This window comes from Pholis gunnellus (genome assembly GCF_910591455.1).
Source record: "Pholis gunnellus genome assembly, chromosome: 14".
NCBI classification, from domain to species: Eukaryota; Metazoa; Chordata; class Actinopteri; order Perciformes; family Pholidae; genus Pholis; species Pholis gunnellus.
In genome coordinates, this window is record NC_136541.1 from 13,347,722 (window position 1) to 13,366,839 (window position 19,118).

Here is a 19,118-nt window from a genome sequence, read left to right on the forward strand (position 1 = left end):
AGCTGTCCGGGGAGCTAAAGAGGAATATACCGCTGTGTTACTCAAGAACATTTAACGAAGCAAGTTGAATACATGCCAACCCGGTCAATTTTATAAAAGGGACTATCCCACCGTGCTTGCCCTGTACAACGTTAGTTATCACAAACATAACCATTAATGAACTACCATAGAAGAAATAATTGACCCGTTGGCTTTACAGCTTATCATAACATGGCCTGGGTGCGGTTTACACATCGCTCCAGCCGCGCCTTTTCCTGTCACAGCGGAACGGCTGTGCGTAAGGACGGCGGGTCAGCTGACAGCTACCAGAGGAAGAGGGGGAAGGAGCGGAATTAGCGGGTGTGTGAACCGGGAACCTACTGGATCTTGACATAAAACTAGACCCGAGTCCAAACGCGGAGCATCACACTGGTGGCGTTCGTGAGAGAACTAGGGTAAGTTCACCAAGGTCGAGACGAGTACATGTTTCTCGTCAAAAATGATCAAATGTATCCCGAGAACCGTTTCGGAAAGCCGGCGCAAACTGTTACAATCGGTGGGCGATACTAGCATTAGCAACGTTAGCTGCCGCTGCGTCAGCTAACGTCAAGCTAGCAGCGGAAAGTTGTATCACGAACTAGAGACGGGTTTTCTCCTACAAAATAAAAGCATACAGTTTGTAATTTCTGCAATTTATAAACGATTTGCTGTTATTGGGGACGGTCCGTGCTCTAATTTTAAATGTGTAAATTGTCTAATTATTATCGTAAGTGTTGCATGTTAAATGGACGTCAAACGGTCTGCTTTTTATTTTCTCCGGAAGTCGGTGTAACATCTCGCACGACTCGACGCCAGTTGGCTGGACATCGCCGTCAGCTAGCCTGCTATCTTAAGCTAAATTAGCTAGCTACCTCTCACTCGGTCTATTCTCCATCACTCTGATCTTAGCTGAAGGTCGAGCCTCCATCAATGTTATCGCCACTAACGGTCCTTCTTAAAAGTGTTTCAAGCCAACATGTTACTAACCAGTCGAGGAAAATATGAAAAATGTATGAACGTTAGGACATGGCCCGAGTGAGCAGACATCTTGACTTCGGCCAATAAAAGGGCGATTTAACTCGCTCCGGTCTTGTGCACGGTGTATGCGGTCACGACCCGGATAAATTGTTTTAGTGCTCTTGAACGTATGCTTGTGTGGTACACTTCCTCTGGGCACCGTGTGTATTCGAGTTGTCTGGCCTCTGTCTTCGAGGAATTTGAAGCACGTCCTTCATCCCCTGGTTTCCAGAAGCTTCATTTTTGAATGAGAGGAAATTGCTATGATTTGTTTGTCTAAGACAGCAGCACCGCCTCTAAATGAATTATGCTGTCTTTAGGTTTTAATCTGACTTTGGATTTCATGCTTTAGTCCAACCAGATCCAGGCTGCACCTCGTAGTAAAGTGCAACCCAGCGAGAACAGATTTGTAGCTGGCTACTTGATGGTGTGCTGCTTCAACCTGGGGGCTGCTAATCTGCTGCTAATCTTACTATGGAAGGAAACCAGGATTTCACTGTGGTGAGGGTGCTGGTAGTGGAGTCTCTTCAGCCTGTATTGGAGTGATTTTTCTCTGTGTATGCACATGCACGTAACAAAAATGAGTCACCACAGTGGGGCAGCTGCAGGGTATATTCAATTGGCAATAGAGTGGTGTGTGTGTGCGCGTGAGAAAGGGAGTCGGAGAAAGCGGATGTGAAGGACAAGCGCTTCCCTGTGCTGGTGGTCACTCTCTCACTGCCTTCACTTCTCTATCACCCCTTCTTCTTTTTTGCTTTCCCTGTTTCCTTCCTGCTATCTCGTGCTCTTCTCAGGCGGGGTTTGGTTTCACCATGGCCAGCTGGGACTGAGAAGCAGCCACAATGATCGGAGGATTGTTCATCTACAACCACAAGGGGGAGGTCCTCATCTCCCGGGTCTACCGAGATGACATCGGGTACGTTTCACTGAAGCAACGCTGCAACACTGCTTAGTTATGAGGAACCTCATGTCAGTGAGAGGGGCCTGATCCAACAGGGGGGGGGGGGGGGGGGGGGATTAATTCTGAAGGGATGAGAGGGGATTTTGTCCCTCTTCCTGGCTAAGTAGTTTACATTTGTCTGTTTAGTCATCTCCTGTAAAATGTGTTCAAAAAATAGCTAAACCAGGGTTATGTTTAGGACAAGGTTACCAGCCCGTCGACGAAGAACACAGGTTAGTATGATATAGAATAAATTGTATTTATTTACAGATACCAAAACATGAAGCGATGATGCAATTATTCTCCCAATAAATAAATAATAAAACGCACAATACAAAAGTACCATTATACACAACCTGCTCATTCAATATGTTTCATGTTATATGAGGTAATGATGCTGTTCACTTTCATTCGTGCTTATCGAACCACACCTTCTCCTTTATGTAAAAGATTAGGTGCAGAGGATTGTTTTTATCTGTCCCATATGGAAATGAGATGCTGATAGAAAGCACCTCTTTCTTCTCCATAAAGAAAATCCTATTCCTAGGGTTGGCATGGATGGATCCGGAATGAATCATTGCCTGGTTGGGAAAAAAACAAGTTAAAATAGCTTAAAAATAATAAATCAGGAGTTAAAACTGATGAGGCTTGAGTGTTTGGTAAAGAGGAAGTTGTTCCCGCTGCCTAAGACTAAACAAAGCTTTAATAGACTACATACTGTGACGATCTGACTTTTACACTGTGTCTGTCTTCCTTTCCTCTTCCTTGTTTGTTTTTTGTTTTTGACACATTGTTAATGTGATTCACTTTTAACGGACATACCAGGCCTCCATGCTTACACCCTCTTATCACATCCTGTTTCGTGTGAACCACATTCAGGGATTGAGTCGAGTACAGACACCAGGCCAGGGCCTTGTAGATGTGCACAGTGAGGGTTGGCAAGGTGCAGAGAGGGCACAATCAGTTATGGTCACCGCAGCAGCAGCAGCAGCAGCAGTGCTGGGGTCAGTAGGTTGTTTGTGCAGACCCTTAAGGCATTTCTAATCCTTTAACATCTTGCTGTAGTTATCGTAAGGATAGAGGCACAGAGGAGATAGTGGATAAGCACAGAAACAGAATGGTATGTTTAACACGTTTCGTCAGCAGACTGAGCCACTAAGATGCCATTTAATACTCTATCTTGTCAGCAATGTAAATGTGGTTGCTTTTTATTTCTTTTCAGCAGTAGCACAACTGCTGTGCGGCTGCTTTCCTCTCTGTTGCTGCAGCAGCACAGAGTAAACCAGACGTATTGTGTCGTTGCGGTGTCTGTGCCGTAATGTTGTGTCGACATCCATGGCCTCACCTGTTTTATATTGCAACAGATATAGATTCAAGAGCATTATAGTGCTGCTGACTTGTTCCCAACGTATTCAGTCCCAATGATGGCGTCGTAATAAACACCATGTTACTCACTCTGTCTGTGTACATGATGCACGAAAATGTCTTTGTGCATTTTTGTCTCTTTCCTCTCCTCTTTTACTTCATCCTTTTTTCCCCTCTCTATCCTCTGTATCACCATTTTCCTCCATCTGTCCATCTTGGCCCCTGTAGGAATAGGTAAGAGATGCTCCAGCCTATCAAGCATGCCCCCCCCCCCCCCCCCCCCCCCCCCCTCTCATGGCCACCGATCAATGACCCCCCCCACTGAAACCCCCGACTGCATGCCCATCGATTCCACAGGTCAACGTCCCGATACTTCCTCTAAGCATGAGTCACCTGTCATGACGTTTACAGTGGTGAATACGCCACCCGATACTGAGATCCAACAGACGGAGCCGCTACATTCAGCCACTACCGGAGTCCTTCCATGAGTCCCGGTGCTCACAAACAGCCCCACTAGAGCCTCAGCATGTAGTCTTGAGCATGGGGTATGATGGTTAGTTCAGTCCTTTTGATCCTCGGATTCCTCTCCGGTCTTTCGTAAAGAAGTTGAGAGACTGTATCGGTCATTCTAGGTTCATTTTACTGGGTGTGTTTTGTAGAGGTGGGTCTTGAATTGGGTAATATCTGCTGCAGTCAACTAGGAGTTTGGGTGTGGTGAAAATGTTGATGTTTATTACAATTCAAAGAAAAATAATTTTTGGAAGGTGTTAATACTTGCAGGCAGACATCATGGCAGCCTCTTAGACCGACATTAATGTATTATTCTTTGTTCTCATTCAAAAGTTGACGCATTGAATTCCTCAACTTGCAGATGTTGACATTTTGATGTAGAAACTATCTTTTAAACGTATGCGAGTTCAACCAAGAAGGCTGCCACCTGTATGTCTCTAGTCCATTTAAAACTGGAGCAATCAGTAAGAGGGCGGCTACATGTTTAACCCGCAGGCTTGGTTCGTTTTAACATTAATAATATTAAGATAAAAGTAGTCTTGAATATCTCTAAGATCGACAGTTTGGACCTCTCGGAGTTCTCAGGAGGATTTAGTGTTCCTGTGAGAACACGCTGCATCCTCTGCCCTGTTATTCATAAATCCACATGAATCAGGGCACTACGGTGTTCTTTAAGGTAAACATGATCAAAACTGAGTATAAATGTAGCCTGTCAAACGTTTTATAAACAAAAATAGCCTATCTTGAATCACATTTGGACAATACATTGTCGCACCTTATTTTTGTTCCCATGGAGTCCATGTAATTATGACGCTGTATGCTGGGTGTCCCTCTCCCTCCTGGTAATTATCCCCATTTACACAAAACAGCACTCATTGTCTCGTCTAAACGCACCAACTCAAGGTGTCCTCCTCCAATCGTTTTGATAATGGCTCATTCCCTGACATGGGTGGATATGCTGTTGAGGTCTGAAGGGGTTATTTACTCTGAGTCCAGTGCAGAACTGGACATCAAACTTCAAAGCAAATATTTCCCCAGGGTGGGAGAGTGTTGACAGTCTCACTGTTGTGTAAAATCCTGAAACGATTCTCTCAACTCCCGACTCAAACGTCCGCCTCTCTGTGTCTCTCCCCCTCCCCCTCCCCTCCCCCCTCTCAGGCGTAACGCGGTGGACGCGTTCCGCGTGAACGTGATTCACGCCCGGCAGCAGGTTCGATCCCCGGTGACCAACATTGCCCGAACCAGCTTCTTCCACGTCAAGCGCTCCAACATCTGGTTGGCGGCGGTCACCAAGCAAAATGTCAACGCCGCCATGGTGTTCGAGTTCCTTTACAAGATGTGCGACGTCATGACGGCCTACTTTGGCAAGATCAGCGAGGAGAACATCAAGAACAACTTTGTACTCATCTACGAGCTGCTGGATGGTAAAAAAAGATGAGAATTGACATTATATATATTAAAGAGATATTAATAGTGATGCTTTTTTGTGTTTGTCCTCCCAGTGAAAGTTGTATTAATATAATATCTCACTCAGTGGACTCTCTGTTTTTTCTCTTGCCCGTCTTATCACTCACCGGCGGTTATCTGTTTGTGTTCACACAGAGATCTTGGACTTTGGATACCCCCAGAACTCAGAGACTGGAGCTCTGAAGACCTTCATCACCCAGCAGGGCATTAAGGGACAGGTCAGTGAGTTTAGTCTCGTACTAGAACCGCCATGAAGGTTGGAATGCCGGCATTTTGGCATCATCGTCTAAATTGAACTGGTAAACATGTTTCTGTTTTTCTCTCCTTGTTTCCCCTGAACTCTGATCTTGGACTCTTCCTAATTCAGCACCAGGTAATAACCAACGATCCATCTGCTCCACGTATGGAGCCCTGTAGCGCTAATGATCCCTCCTCATCGCCCTCGTTCCATTTGTCAGCCGTCTCCTCTTTGTTGGTAGTGATACAGTTTCTCTCTCCCTGCCTGCCAGACAAAAGAGGAGCAGTCTCAGATCACCAGCCAGGTGACGGGGCAGATCGGCTGGCGTCGCGAAGGCATCAAGTATCGCCGCAATGAGCTGTTCCTGGACGTGCTGGAGAGCGTCAACCTGCTCATGTCCCCACAAGGTCCGTTTATAAGGCCTCGCCTTTGTGAATATGGGTTTGGAGGGAGCTTCAGATGGAGAAAATTGTTTTTCTCAGCTAAGAATATTTAGAAGGCCAGACCTTTTTTTTTTTAAATTTATTTATTTATTTTTTTGTCTTGTGTTTTTAAGTCCCCGAAACAACAAAATAGAGATAAATATGATTCTTATTTCCCGTCGTGTCCAGGCCAGGTCCTCAGTGCCCACGTGTCGGGCCGAGTAGTGATGAAGAGCTACCTGAGCGGAATGCCGGAGTGCAAATTCGGCATGAACGACAAGATTGTCATCGACAAGCAGGGCAAGGGAGCCACAACTGAAGACGCAGGGAAGAGGTGAGTGAGCCAACAAGCAGACGGCACGTTGAATATCTGAAACCATATTCTGATAAGCAATTCTGATTCTTTGAGTATGGTGCTTTTTTTTTTAATATTCTTTCCATCTTGGAAACCCTTGACAGTGAAAATTCATTGTTGAGTGAAACTTTAAGAAGACCACCTTGTCTGTTAGCCCCTTGTCTTTGTTATGAGTGTTGTCTTGCTGTTTTACAACAAGGCGGGCTGTGCAATTTATTTTTTGATTTTTCTTTCCTTTGGATGCATCTCTCCTTTCTTTCCCTCTCTTTCTTTTCTATGTGCTGTACCTCAGTGATTTAGGGGGAGGAAGGTACTGTACTGACAAGTGTCCTCACCTTCTGCCACCTCCACACACACACACACACACACACACACACACACACACACACACACACACACACACACACACACACACACACACCTGTCTTGTCTAAGCCCTTCAGCACATTAAGAATCATCTCATTGCACAAATCAAACAATACCTCGTTAACGCTTCAGTGTTGTGTCCTTATTTTGTGGAATGGTTAGTTTTGTTTTATTACCCCATCTAACATCTAACAGGGACTGTGATTTGTGTTACTGCAACTTCCACCAGGTTTTAATGTCTTGATACTAGCAGTCGTGTTCCCATGTGTACTTCTTTGTTTTAAATTATGGTCATTAATTGAGGGAGAGTAATGGTTTTATCTTTTGGAGGATTGGTATCATAATCATTAGATATAGTTTAATAGTGATAAACAAGTCAACTAATGTTCCATCGTCTCTCTTTTTTGTGTGTGTGTGTGTGTGTCTGATGTATTTTTCTCCCGGCAGTGGGAAGCAGTCCATAGCCATCGACGACTGCACTTTCCACCAGTGTGTGCGTCTCAGTAAGTTTGACTCGGAGCGCAGCATCAGCTTCATCCCCCCCGATGGAGAGTATGAGCTCATGAGGTCAGTGGATGGATTTTTATTTTTATTATTATTAAATTGTCCAGATAAGAGGGGGAGGTCACAGGCCATGAGTGAGACTGATATTTAAAGTAACATATGCTAGTTTGTGTCCTCATGGTATTTTGAGAAAGGCACCGAAACAACCGAAGGAAATCCTTTTATGAAACCAAAATAATTTTGTAACATGAAGCACTTTTCTCCTCTCCTCCTTTTTTCTTTTTTTTTCAGGTATCGCACCACTAAAGACATCATCCTGCCGTTTCGAGTAATTCCTCTTGTCCGGGAGGTTGGGCGCACCAAACTGGAGGTTAAGGTGGTCATCAAGTCCAACTTCAAACCCTCGCTGCTGGCCCAAAAGATCGAGGTGAGCTCTTATCAAAGTCCAGATGCTAATGAATGCTAACAACCCTTAGCAGCACACAGAGCTACATTTCTACTCACAGCGCAAACATGAACAAATGTGATCGGCGATTGACGCGTGACGTTTGATTGCCGTAATGTGTTAAACGTTTTGCTCCTCTTCGTTATCCACTCCTCAGGTGCGTATCCCGACACCCCTCAACACGAGCGGCGTGCAGGTGATTTGTATGAAGGGAAAAGCCAAGTACAAGGCCAGTGAGAACGCCATAGTATGGAAGTGAGTAGTGACCCTACCCACATAAGATCCAACCAAACTCTCCGTGTCCGGTTAATGATTAACAGCTGCTCTTTGGTGTCTGTTTGTTTACCCGTTGTGTACTTCTCGTGAGAGTTTTTAAAATTGGGTTTGTTGTTGCTGAAACCTGTACAACACTTACAAAGCTTGTGCGTGTGTTTGTGTGTTTATAGGATCAAACGCATGGCTGGGATGAAGGAGTCTCAGATCAGCGCTGAGATCGAGCTGCTGCCGACCAACGATAAGAAGAAATGGGCCAGGCCTCCCATCTCTATGAACTTTGAGGTCAGAACACATAATGTGTCGAATTTGAAACTGAAGTTGTTGAACAGTTTTGATAATTAGGCTTTAATGCCTGATTTAAATATGAGAGATTCGTATTTGCTTACTGCATCGCTGAATTTTGTACTTAGGGAGTTGGCAACCAAACGGATGGACTATGCAATAAATGTAATCCCAGTACCATTCATGCAAATCACAACCTGCTTACTGTTACCTAACACAGACACACACACACACTTCCTGCTCAGAGCTCACTTGATGATCACGCCCAGAGTAAGAACCAGCGACCTGTGTGGCCTACAGCTCCCAGCATGCCCAGGCACGTCTTAGCCTCTCTCTTCTCTCCTCTGCAGGTTCCCTTTGCTCCCTCTGGTCTGAAGGTGCGCTACTTGAAGGTCTTTGAGTCCAAGCTCAACTACAGTGACCATGACGTCATCAAATGGGTGCGGTACATCGGCCGCTCCGGCATCTACGAAACGCGCTGCTAAAGTTTCGCCCACTCCAGGCAGCGCAGTGACCACTTTTCCTCCCGTCGATCCTGTTAACATCCTTTTTTCCTTCTCCTGCCCCGCCCCCTACTTTGTCTCTCTTGTCCCCCGCAATCCTTATAGCTTCTCTCATACACCCACCCCCACCCATCTCCACCCTCACCCCTTCCTAACTAAGTGTTGGAGATTGAATTACATCGTTTAAAAAATACATTTAAAAAAAAAAAGTAAATATGATATGATGCACAGATATATGCAAAATGTGAACCATTGTATCGTATATATCTCGTAGTGATGAGTAAACCTGTAAACCAAACTGGTGTCTGAAAGCAAAGAGACGAGTGAGGCAGATGGGGACCAGGGGGAGAGGACTGGAGACGCTCTCTCGTGTTTAAGTGTTATTATTCCACTATCTACTCTCCAGTCACTTTAGAAGTCCCACAAGTCCTAGAGGTGATCCCTTGTAAGATGATTTGTAGCTGTTGTGGTTTAAATGAATCCCGATATTGTTCTTGTGAATGAACCTCTGTCTCGGTAGAGTCTGCCCCTTTCAAATTGAGATGTCCGATTCTGTGTTGTGGACTCAAACGTCCCGACTGAAAGTCTCTTCTGGGTAGTTAGAAAGCAGAAGGAGTTGATAGTGACCGAAGCTGTTTTTTTGTATTTTCTGGAGTGTATTGGTTCTTCCCCTTGCTGTTTTTTTTCCACTGCTAGTTTTACCAGCATCCGGCGAGTAACGTTAAAGCATAGAGGTCTGACCATCATCCCTATAAGCTAGTTTGTGACCCAATCTTCCTGTTTCTGAAGCACCGAGATCAACTCTGCCACACTGTTTTGGTTGAAAGATGCTTTTGGGGGGATTGTGACAGTGGGAGTGTGTTTGCAGTGAGGTGAAGTCTCCCCCTGGTGTTTGCCTCGTCACTGTCTGCTTCTTCATGTTTGTAGCCCTGGTGACCGTTCTGTCCAATAAAATCTGACTATGTAACCAAGCACGCCTCCCCTCTGTGTGTGTTTTCTTTCCTGATGTCTGAAATAAGGGAGGGGCTGGTGTAGGAACAACAGATTTGGGGCGATATTGGTTACAGCATAGCTCCGGTTAGTCCAGTTTTCATCCTGTCAACTCATTTGAGAAACATTGGCTCACCACCACTTTTTTTTTTTTTTTCACATTTTTAAGGGAAACAAAGCTGATTTGAATAAACTCAGAATATGTAATCCAGGAAATCAATTCCATAAAACCACAGGAGACAAAATAATTGGTCAAATGCTTTGGCCAACATGTTTTAATACATTGTTCCTGTCTTGCCCTTCCTCTACATCCAGGACATTAAACAAAATAAGCCCAAAGAGTAAAATAACATGATTAAAACGCTGTTAAAAACATTTACATTTGTATCTAGCAGTAGTGGCTGTTATTGGCCTCGTGGACATGCTCTGACCGAGACGCTCACGCTGATTCCACAAGAATCGAGACGAGGGTTCCCAAAAGTAGCTTAGCACCAAAATCTCGGCTGGATTTGTGAACTTTTAATAGAAGTAGGAATTGATAGCCGCGTGCAAACCTTTGAGTTGCTTCCACCAATCTTAAATCTGATTTCCGTGCACAAGAATAGAGGCGGTCTGTGTGACTGCAGCAGAAATTGATTTAAGTTGATTTTGGGAAACCAAGCCTAGAACAGATCAACCCAACATCTATATTAGTCATCACGACAGTATTGCATTACATCTTCAGATCACCTGTGATGTTGACATTTTCCGGTAACATAGGAGACACAACACATGCATTAATCACTGGAGATGCAGGACGCACACGCACACGCACACGCACACACACACACACACAAAGAGGCTGGAAAATCTCATCTTCGACCCAGTCGCATTGCTTCAGTGCTGCAACAACGGTTCAGAAAGGAAAAGTTAATGCTCGTACTTTGTGCTCATCTCAGGAATCAGTTGAGGGAAAGAGGAGGTAGCTACATGAACTTTGATCTGACACAGAAACCTAAGCCCCTCCCACCACCGCGTGACACACTCCAGTCTGACAAAAGGCATCTTTAAACTGATGTTGGAAAAACACCCCAGAAGCCCCGAATGTTTTGGACGGCCTTGTGTATCCCACCACGTACGTGTGCTACTAACGACGAGGCCATGATCAGAAAAGTGTGCTTATGACTTCAACTAAACAAAAGATGTCATTTGTTATGAGGATTGGGGCATTGGTACAGTTCTCAGGTCTGCTTTCATGTATGAAAACATCTTACTTTGTAAAGTTTTCACACGGATCAGATGAAAGTTATTACTTCCCTACAGGCCCAGGTGATCTGCATTAGAAAAAGAATCATATCTATGTATATACTTATATATAACTTGCTCATGTTGATTCATTGCTCAAGGGGTCAACGCACCTCTAAACAAAGTAGAATAATAATATCTGTACAGAGGATGAAAGGAAAGATGAAATCTACAAAAATAAGTAGCAACTACATCAACATTTAAATGCGTCCAGTTATAACTAGTCTTCTAAAGACCGATTCTTGTCAGCAGACAAAAAAACAACTTTAAAAATGAAATTTACGACTAAATACAGTAAAGTCAAAGCTGAATCTGTCTACAGATGGTTGACAGAAGACATGTGAGCATGCTGACGTAAGAGCTGGCAAGCAAAAACATCACATGCACACACACGCACGCACACACACACACACACGCACACGCACACACGCACGCACACACACACAGTTAGGGGGAAAAGTTGCTGTTTAGAAGACTCAGAACACTCGACTCTCAGGTTCAGCTCAGATTTGACATAATCTGGAATTTCCCCGTTAATGAAAAAAAAAAAAAGGTTTTGTTGTTAGCATAATCAGAATATGCTCCACATGAGCCGACCATTTAAATGTCCAGTTTTTCAGACCTGCTCTGAAAAACGTCCCCCGGAGATGTTCAACAGCGTCTCCGGCACTAGATGTGCCGTTCCAGTGAACTCTAAACCTGCGAGCCCTCCCGCTAAAGCATGACAAACACAACCCCCTACCTCACTACGACGCCTACCTTAAGAACACCGTCACAGATGGAGCAGTAACCCTCGCAAACATTCCTAAGTGACAGTGAGTGACTATTGAACTCGACATCAGAAGCGATAAATGAGACTTTTACTGACCATTGCACAAAAACAGGAAAACAAGGACAAAACTGGCAGTTAAAAACAAATGCCGTGCACAAAACCGCCTGTTAACGTGACACTGAAGTGTTTAAAAAAAAAAAGTAAAATCTTAAAGAAAAAGAAATGGAAGCAGGAGCTCGATGAGAAACCGCTCAGGTATCTAGTAGCGACTGTGGCCCCGACCACGGCGAAGGATTCGAACGCGCTCTAGTTTTCGTCTTCTTCTTCGTCGTCGTCCTCGCTGATGAGGTACCCGCGGGCCCCGCTGTGGTGGGGGGGAGGCGAGGGAGGCGGGGAGGTCTTGGTGAAGAAGGGGAGACGGAAGGTGGGAGAGGGGGAGCGCTCCTCGCGGGTGGGGCTGCTGTTGGGGCTCTGTCTCGGGCTGATGGCCTGGAGCATGCGGCCCTTCCCTTCCTTCAGCATGTGCTTCTGTGGATGTGACACAGAAACACAAAGAGATCGTCCGTTATACCAACCGAGCATACAAGCGGTTCAATGCCAGCAGGAGGCGGGAACACGGGATGGATTAAGGACTAAAAACCTGCCGTCAGAAGGCAACGGTTCTGTGTCTATACACTATTTGGTTTGTGATGATTTTATATTCATTTTTGACTTTGTCCTTTATAATTTAGCAACATTATATAAGACAGACTAACTATATAAGTATGATAAGTATATTTCCCAAAATGTCAAACTATTCCTTTAAGGAGTTTGAATGTATGAATAGAATAAGACAAACAACATGTTGGGTCATTGGCATGAAATCTTATCTTAGTAGAAGTTACAGTTACGTGCACAGTGCTTGGCGTGTTCTGTGAACATACTAAAGGTTTTTAGGTCGATGAATGTTGTTCATACTTTATGCAGTCAGTGGTTCAGGTCATACCAGTACAGAGTATGCCTCAAGCTGTGGCTGTGAGGTCAAGTTCACGTCCTTTATGTTTCAAGAGCTTAAAAAAAAGTAATTCTGGGCACTTCTGTCATTTTAAAATGTATATTAAACGTAAAGCAGTATAGTTGTTTACTAAAATAATGAAGGCTTTCCAAAACGTGTATTTATTACCATCAAAGAAACATAATAGCAAAATGATCAGGTGTGCCTTAGTATGTTATTACGTGTCACTGAGTTGATAAAAGTCTTCCTTCTCCCAGCACATCAACAGTGTTCTCAGTCCCACTGCCGGATTAAACGGTTAATAGAGACCAAACTAAACCAACATCCTCACCAGAGCTCCCTCGGGGCCAAACATCTGCAGGAAGTTGCCAATGAACTCCCTGGATTTCTCCTCCCACTTCTGGATGAGGTCGATGCTCTTCTCCTCCACCTTCTGGACGAACTCTTTGCTCTTCTCCTCCACGTCGCGTACCTTCTTCTTCACCTTGTCCACGCGCTCCTGCAGGTGGTACTTCTTCTCCTGATGAAGAGCGGACACGGCAAAGGTGTGTAACTGCCACATATTCAACAGAAATGACACGCAAGCGACTGCCTTCACATCTCATGCTCCGACCCTCACACCGTTAAACCGAAGCAGAGTTTCGTACATTAATGAAGCTGACGTTGAGTTCCTTCGCTGTGTATCCTCTCTGCAGATTGCGTCTGACGTACACGTCGTAGTCACGCACTATGCGTGTGATGATGTCGGAGGTGGAGATGCCCTCTGTCCGCTGGGTGGGAGCGAACATACCTGTGGAGGGCAGAGGGGGATGAAAAGGTGGACCAGATACAGATGTATCAATAGTTAGCCCTTCCTTTATATGCGTGTCTGCATGCATGGATTCATGTTCTTTATACTGCACAAGGTTTGAGCAAACTATTACACAGTAGCAGTAAATTACAGTAGTAGTAAATAATGAACTGTATCCTGCAATTACTTGCTTACCACACCACCACCTTTGGTTACTTTGCCACTCACCAGCTTCCTTGATGTGCTTGTAGACGTCATCACTGCCTGCAGAGCTGTACGGGATGTCGTCATGGGCCACGAAGTCAATCTGGAGAGGTCATCACAACACACATCAACACAGCAGATTCACGTCTACAAATTGTGCAAAATACACAAAGAAATAGCAGGCGAAAGGTGACAGAGGATCAGGGGTAGTTTTTGGTCTCACAGCTCAAGATGTCAATGAATGAAACAGACCGAGTGTCTCTATTTGTGTCGTTTTGTCTTTTAACTCAGCTGTTTCTCAGTCTCGTCCACTCACGCGATGTTTTTTGAGGAACTCGGGCGATAGCGTCCAGGGGGCGTTTCGCACCACTTCATCAACATAGCGGCAATGTCTGATGGCGTCGTATCGCTCGTCCTCATTCATCACCGTGAAGCCCTTGTATTTGTGGGTCAGGTCATCGCTGCACACTTTGAATAGTCAAAAAGAAAATACAGACATTATTGTTTGAAATTGTTTAAAGCTGATAAGGGGTGTGCTGTTGTGAGACAGACATTCACAGACTTACCTCCTACGATGAGGTGTGTATTTGGGAAGAGGCATTTAGCCTGCATGAGTGCTCTGGCGTGACCCGAGTGGAAAACATCAAAGATGCCGTCTGCATACACCCGCACCGGTCTGTTAGCTGCACAGAGAGAGACGAGACATATTTATTCTGGACAGAGACGAGACATATTTATTCTGGACAGAGTGAGTCAAAAATGGCACTTGTTTGTTCAGATGTACTCTGTGACTGAGAAGAAGCTTACCGATAAAGAAACAGAAAAGCAGAATGTGTAAGAAATATGAGAGGAAAGAAAAGAAAGACATCAACGGGCAGACTGGAAGAATGGGACTCACGCTGTGTTCCCCTCTTAGCCTCCTCCATGCTGACTCTCTCGTAGGGTTTACCGTCCGGCACCAGCTCATCTGCGAAAGGTGCAGGGTGCTTCAATCCCTAGAGGACCCAAGATTTTAGAGATCAAGGAAGCGTTCTCATCTATTCATACAAAAAGTTTTAGGACGTACACCATAGTTTTCCCTGGTTGGATGAAATAGAATTGTGTTGCACGGCGGATTACTTTTTTTTTTTAAGCAAACATAAGGTCTGACACACAGCAGATAAAAGTTCTGCGGAGAAAACTTAACTTTTCACCCTGCAGTTGATAAATCAAGCCATGCATTCATATAGAAAACAGCGCATGCACGGAGCCTTCAGGAACAGCTGGACAAACACGCTGCTCAATGGCGGCCAAAGAACACAGCTGACTCACCACAGTACATCTGGGGATTTTCACAAGCCTCTCTCCCTCCTCGGTCTCCCGGTTGGAGCTCTCTCTTCTCCTTTTTCTGGACAGCAGCATTTCGCTGGAGCTTTGGGCCTCCATCTGTGTCAAATGCCAAGACAAATGCAATGAAACACAGTCGCATACTTCACATACAGCACGCACTGCTTGGATTAGAAAGGGACACACAGATACCAATAACAGAGGGAGAACACAGTGTGTGCCTCCGCTCAATGAACCAGGAAGCATTGTATCAATAAATAGCGGCTTTCACTGACACACATGAAGGTCAAGTGGAGAATAAAATAGCCTGTTCCCTCAACATAGAACGTGTTGTTCCTAAACAGAGAAAATCAAACATGTCGAGTCTTCTGTGATTCTGCTGATATTCCCACAAATCAAGAGTCATGGAGATAAAGTTTGGCATCAGGAGATCCTTCACCACAGTCAGCAGTCCACCACATGTGGGCAAACTTGTTCTGTAGACCACATAACAGTCCGCCGGATGACTTTCCAGTGACTTCACACACTGGTTTATTTAAGGCTACTTTGCCGTTTAGTGAATCGTGTTTTGAAGAAAAAGTTTTGAGGAAGATCGTATGTATAGAATGTCAACAAACTCAACATCCTGGGTGTCTGTTCTAGATATCATAATGAAGGGTTGAAAATAACCTTAATCTGCTGATTATTTTCTCAATTACTCTGTGAATCTTTTAGTCTATAAAGAAAAATCTGAAAACAGTAAAAAAAAAAAAAATAATTAGCCCAAGGTCATTGTCTTGAAATAACTTGTTTTGTCCAAATAACACTCAAAACCCAACGATATTTTATATGACTTAAATGATAAATTATGCATCAAAATAGTTGCAGATTTGACAATTTTCTTGCAATTTCTGACAACCTACACAGAACCAAATAAACCTGGAAGACTCTAAGTTCAACAGCCGGAGTTAATCCAGTCAATAACTGTCCTTTGTATCCTGGTAGAACAGGACTGAGATCTAAAATAGTCTTTTAATTTTAACATGACATTAAGTTCTCTAAACAAAGTTTCAAACACCTTCAAAGACCTCTTCCACAATGATGATGGGACATCCACCCTATCAGGTATTTGGTGCAACAATAGCAACTCCTGTTGATATCCAATCACAAGGGCTCCTGTGTTATTGGTTAAGACTCTCTGACTCATTCCACACATTCCATCACGCTACCAAAAAATGAAGCCACAGTTCACCAGGGAGGGGTTCATCATTTTGACATGTTTAGCCTTGTCACTTCTTTAACTTGCTATTACGACTTAATAACCCTTGGCTGGACTGTTGCTGCGGTTCAATTACGAAAGAGTGACTCAGATGTAGCAGTACACATTCTCACAGACCTGATCCAACAGCTGAGAGTGAGAAGCCCTGCAGGGCTCTCACACAGTGACAGAGAAGATTTACATGACCAGCACATGTGATCATAACTGAACAGGCTGCTATAAAAAGAAAGCAACAACGACATGCAGTGCCAAGCCTCAACCACATGCTTTGCTACAGAGGTCCATGATAGCCCCTGCAAACTTATTTAGTAAGGAAAAGAGATTTTTTTTTTAAGTGAATAAGACTTATATTTACAGTAGGCACCTGTGACCAGGGCTATGACTACTACATATGTTGAGAAGGTGGAATTAGAGATTGGCATTTTTCTTGATAAAAGAATCAAATGGTTCATCGATGATCAAAACAGCTCTAAGATTACTCACTCTTAGCTGTATATATTGCCATTGCTTGGCACAACAGTGTGGACATGGAGCTCCATTAAAAAGTCAATGTTGTAATCTGTTATTGTACTTTCAGAAAAGTAAAAATGCAGAAATCAACTGTCAATTTTGCATAAGGGCCACTGGAATCCGGGCTCCTGATGGTTCCCGGACCACAGATTGAAAACCACAGGCTTCAACTGCGTTTCACACAATGTTCCCGATGCCTGGCTTCTCGCTTCTGTTAATATGTCACTTAACTTACCGTCACACAGTGATGCCAGAAGTGAACTTGAGTTAGCATGATACACACACGGATCCTTAAACTAATGACAGTTAGTTGTTTTACTCATAGAATGAACTAAGTTGCGCTGGTGCCACCGGTTGTGCAGCTTCTGTCAAATCCTGGCTTACTGGACGCTTTCGCCTATTACACAAAATCTTAAAATCAATATGCTAACTACCCCCAATAGCAATGTTAGCTTACGTTTAACAACTTTAGGTTACTGCTTAACGTTACTTACTGTTCACTCTTTTGTCCGGAATGCTGCTTTGCTGGAGTGGGCGGCTTCGTACTGCAGGTTAGCTAACTAACAGCAAAAAAAAAAAAGCTAGCTGACGCTGCTACTGTCGGATGCTAGGTAGCAAGCTAGCTGTAAAGCTAGTCGGCTTGTTAGCTAACTTTAGCCGTTAGCTCGCTGGTTAGCTGACACCAGCAATAACGATAAATACGTTACGAACAACCCTGTGGGTCCGACTCACTGAGGCTCCTTGTGTTATTGGCCGAACATACCACTATGTGAAGGACAGAAAAAGTATCAGCAGTGACAGCTTGTACTACAACGCTGACAGGTCAACAACCCAGGAACTACAAAACTTCGACATCCTTAAAGGAACTGATATAACGAGTCGGACATTTCCGGTGTTGTCTCGCGCTGCCACCTAGTGAACAGTGGAGGTTCTGTATGCTGCAGAAGGACCTTCAGTCTATGTGAAGGACACAAATACAATGTCCTTCGTTTAATAATCAAGTAACGGATGCTACTAAGGTAGTTATCGAATAAAATGAGACATGCAGTCTGTTTATGGATAATCCAAATCTCTCGTGTAGCCTTTAAACCATTTTTGAAAATGTACACATTCCTCACACATTCAAATAGGTACCGTGCAAAAATGGTACACCACTATAGGCTACAGTCATTTTAGTTTAGAAATAGGATGCTTTGATCTATGTTTTCTTTTGTGTAAGCAGAGCTATTGCACCATTTATTTAATTGTTTTATTTTTTCCCATGAATATGATCATTTATGCCTGTACTTTTCCTGAAATGGCCTGTAATACAGTTTTTGAAATATATATTTAAAGCACTTATGTAGATTTTAGCATGTTTTTTTAAAAATCTGTAACTGTTGCGCACTTAAGACAAGTGATTCTATAAATACAAATCTATACAGCCTTGATTATAAGAATGATTTTTCCTTATTTGTTGAATTTAAATGGATTTTTATTAGGATTTTATGTAATGGGTCATGCATATGTTTTACCCTTTTTGCTATGAAACCTCTAAATAAAATCTGATGTGAACAATTACCTTCAGATGTCACATAATTAGTTAAATTAAGTTCACCTGTGTGCGATCAAAATCTGATTAGGCATTAATCAGATAGGCAACAAAGAGACCAAAGATAACCCTGAAGGAGATGGACAGCTCCACTGCAGAGTTTGGAGTATCTGTCCTGTAGGACCGCTTTAAGCCGCACACTCCACAGAGTTGGGCTTTTTGGAAAAGTTGCCAGAAAAATAGTAATTTCTTGAAGGAATATAGTTTGGTGTTCCCCACATGTATTTTGGGGAAATCCAAACGTGTTGTCTTACTTTTTTTCGTCTGTCTTTCTTTTGTGGTGCCATATTTGTTATCGTGTTATAATGGTGGATTTTATGGTGCTCTGTGGCATGTTCCTGATAAATACTGAAATTACGTGAGATTGTGTGCAATCTCACGTAATTGAGGCGGGCTTTATTTAACTAATTATGAGATTTCTGAAAATTGGTGGCACCAGATCTTGTTTAGGGCCTGCATAAAAGGGTGTGAATACTTACGCATGCACCACTTTTCTTTTTTTAGAAAATGTAAACAATTATTTGGCCACATGGGGGAAGCAACACACCGGCTAGATCATCAACACTCGCACGTTAGAAACAGTAGCTGTAAAAGTAACAAGAGCAAAAGGAGAAAGGGCCACATGTGTTTTGTTTTTAATTAAACGACACTATTCCAGCTTTTGATTCAGTTAATTAGAATAACATTTTAC

The 19,118-nt window shown here is 43.6% G+C and overlaps 2 protein-coding genes across 2 annotated transcripts; one reads left to right on the forward strand and one right to left on the reverse strand.

The window, feature by feature from the left end:
• The first annotated feature begins 282 nt into the window (after positions 1 to 282).
• LOC306706280 (AP-2 complex subunit mu-A) lies at positions 283 to 9,679 on the forward strand. The gene is made up of 11 exons (XM_079173282.1): positions 283 to 434; positions 1,830 to 1,951; positions 5,009 to 5,274; positions 5,453 to 5,553; positions 5,827 to 5,962; positions 6,167 to 6,311; positions 7,146 to 7,265; positions 7,494 to 7,629; positions 7,805 to 7,902; positions 8,094 to 8,205; positions 8,556 to 9,679. The coding sequence occupies exons 2-11, from the start codon at positions 1,878 to 1,880 to the stop codon at positions 8,688 to 8,690; spliced, it is 1,323 nt and encodes a 440-aa protein (XP_079029408.1). The 5' UTR covers positions 283 to 434; positions 1,830 to 1,877; the 3' UTR covers positions 8,691 to 9,679.
• Positions 9,680 to 9,943: 264 nt separating this feature from the next.
• Positions 9,944 to 17,665, reverse strand: pcyt1aa (phosphate cytidylyltransferase 1A, choline a). The gene is made up of 9 exons (XM_079173095.1): positions 17,331 to 17,665; positions 15,054 to 15,167; positions 14,641 to 14,737; positions 14,309 to 14,425; positions 14,059 to 14,210; positions 13,767 to 13,845; positions 13,396 to 13,538; positions 13,080 to 13,268; positions 9,944 to 12,282 (listed from the first exon to the last, which is right to left on the reverse strand). The coding sequence occupies exons 2-9, from the start codon at positions 15,165 to 15,167 to the stop codon at positions 12,061 to 12,063; spliced, it is 1,113 nt and encodes a 370-aa protein (XP_079029221.1). The 5' UTR covers positions 17,331 to 17,665; the 3' UTR covers positions 9,944 to 12,060.
• Positions 17,666 to 19,118: the final 1,453 nt, after the last annotated feature.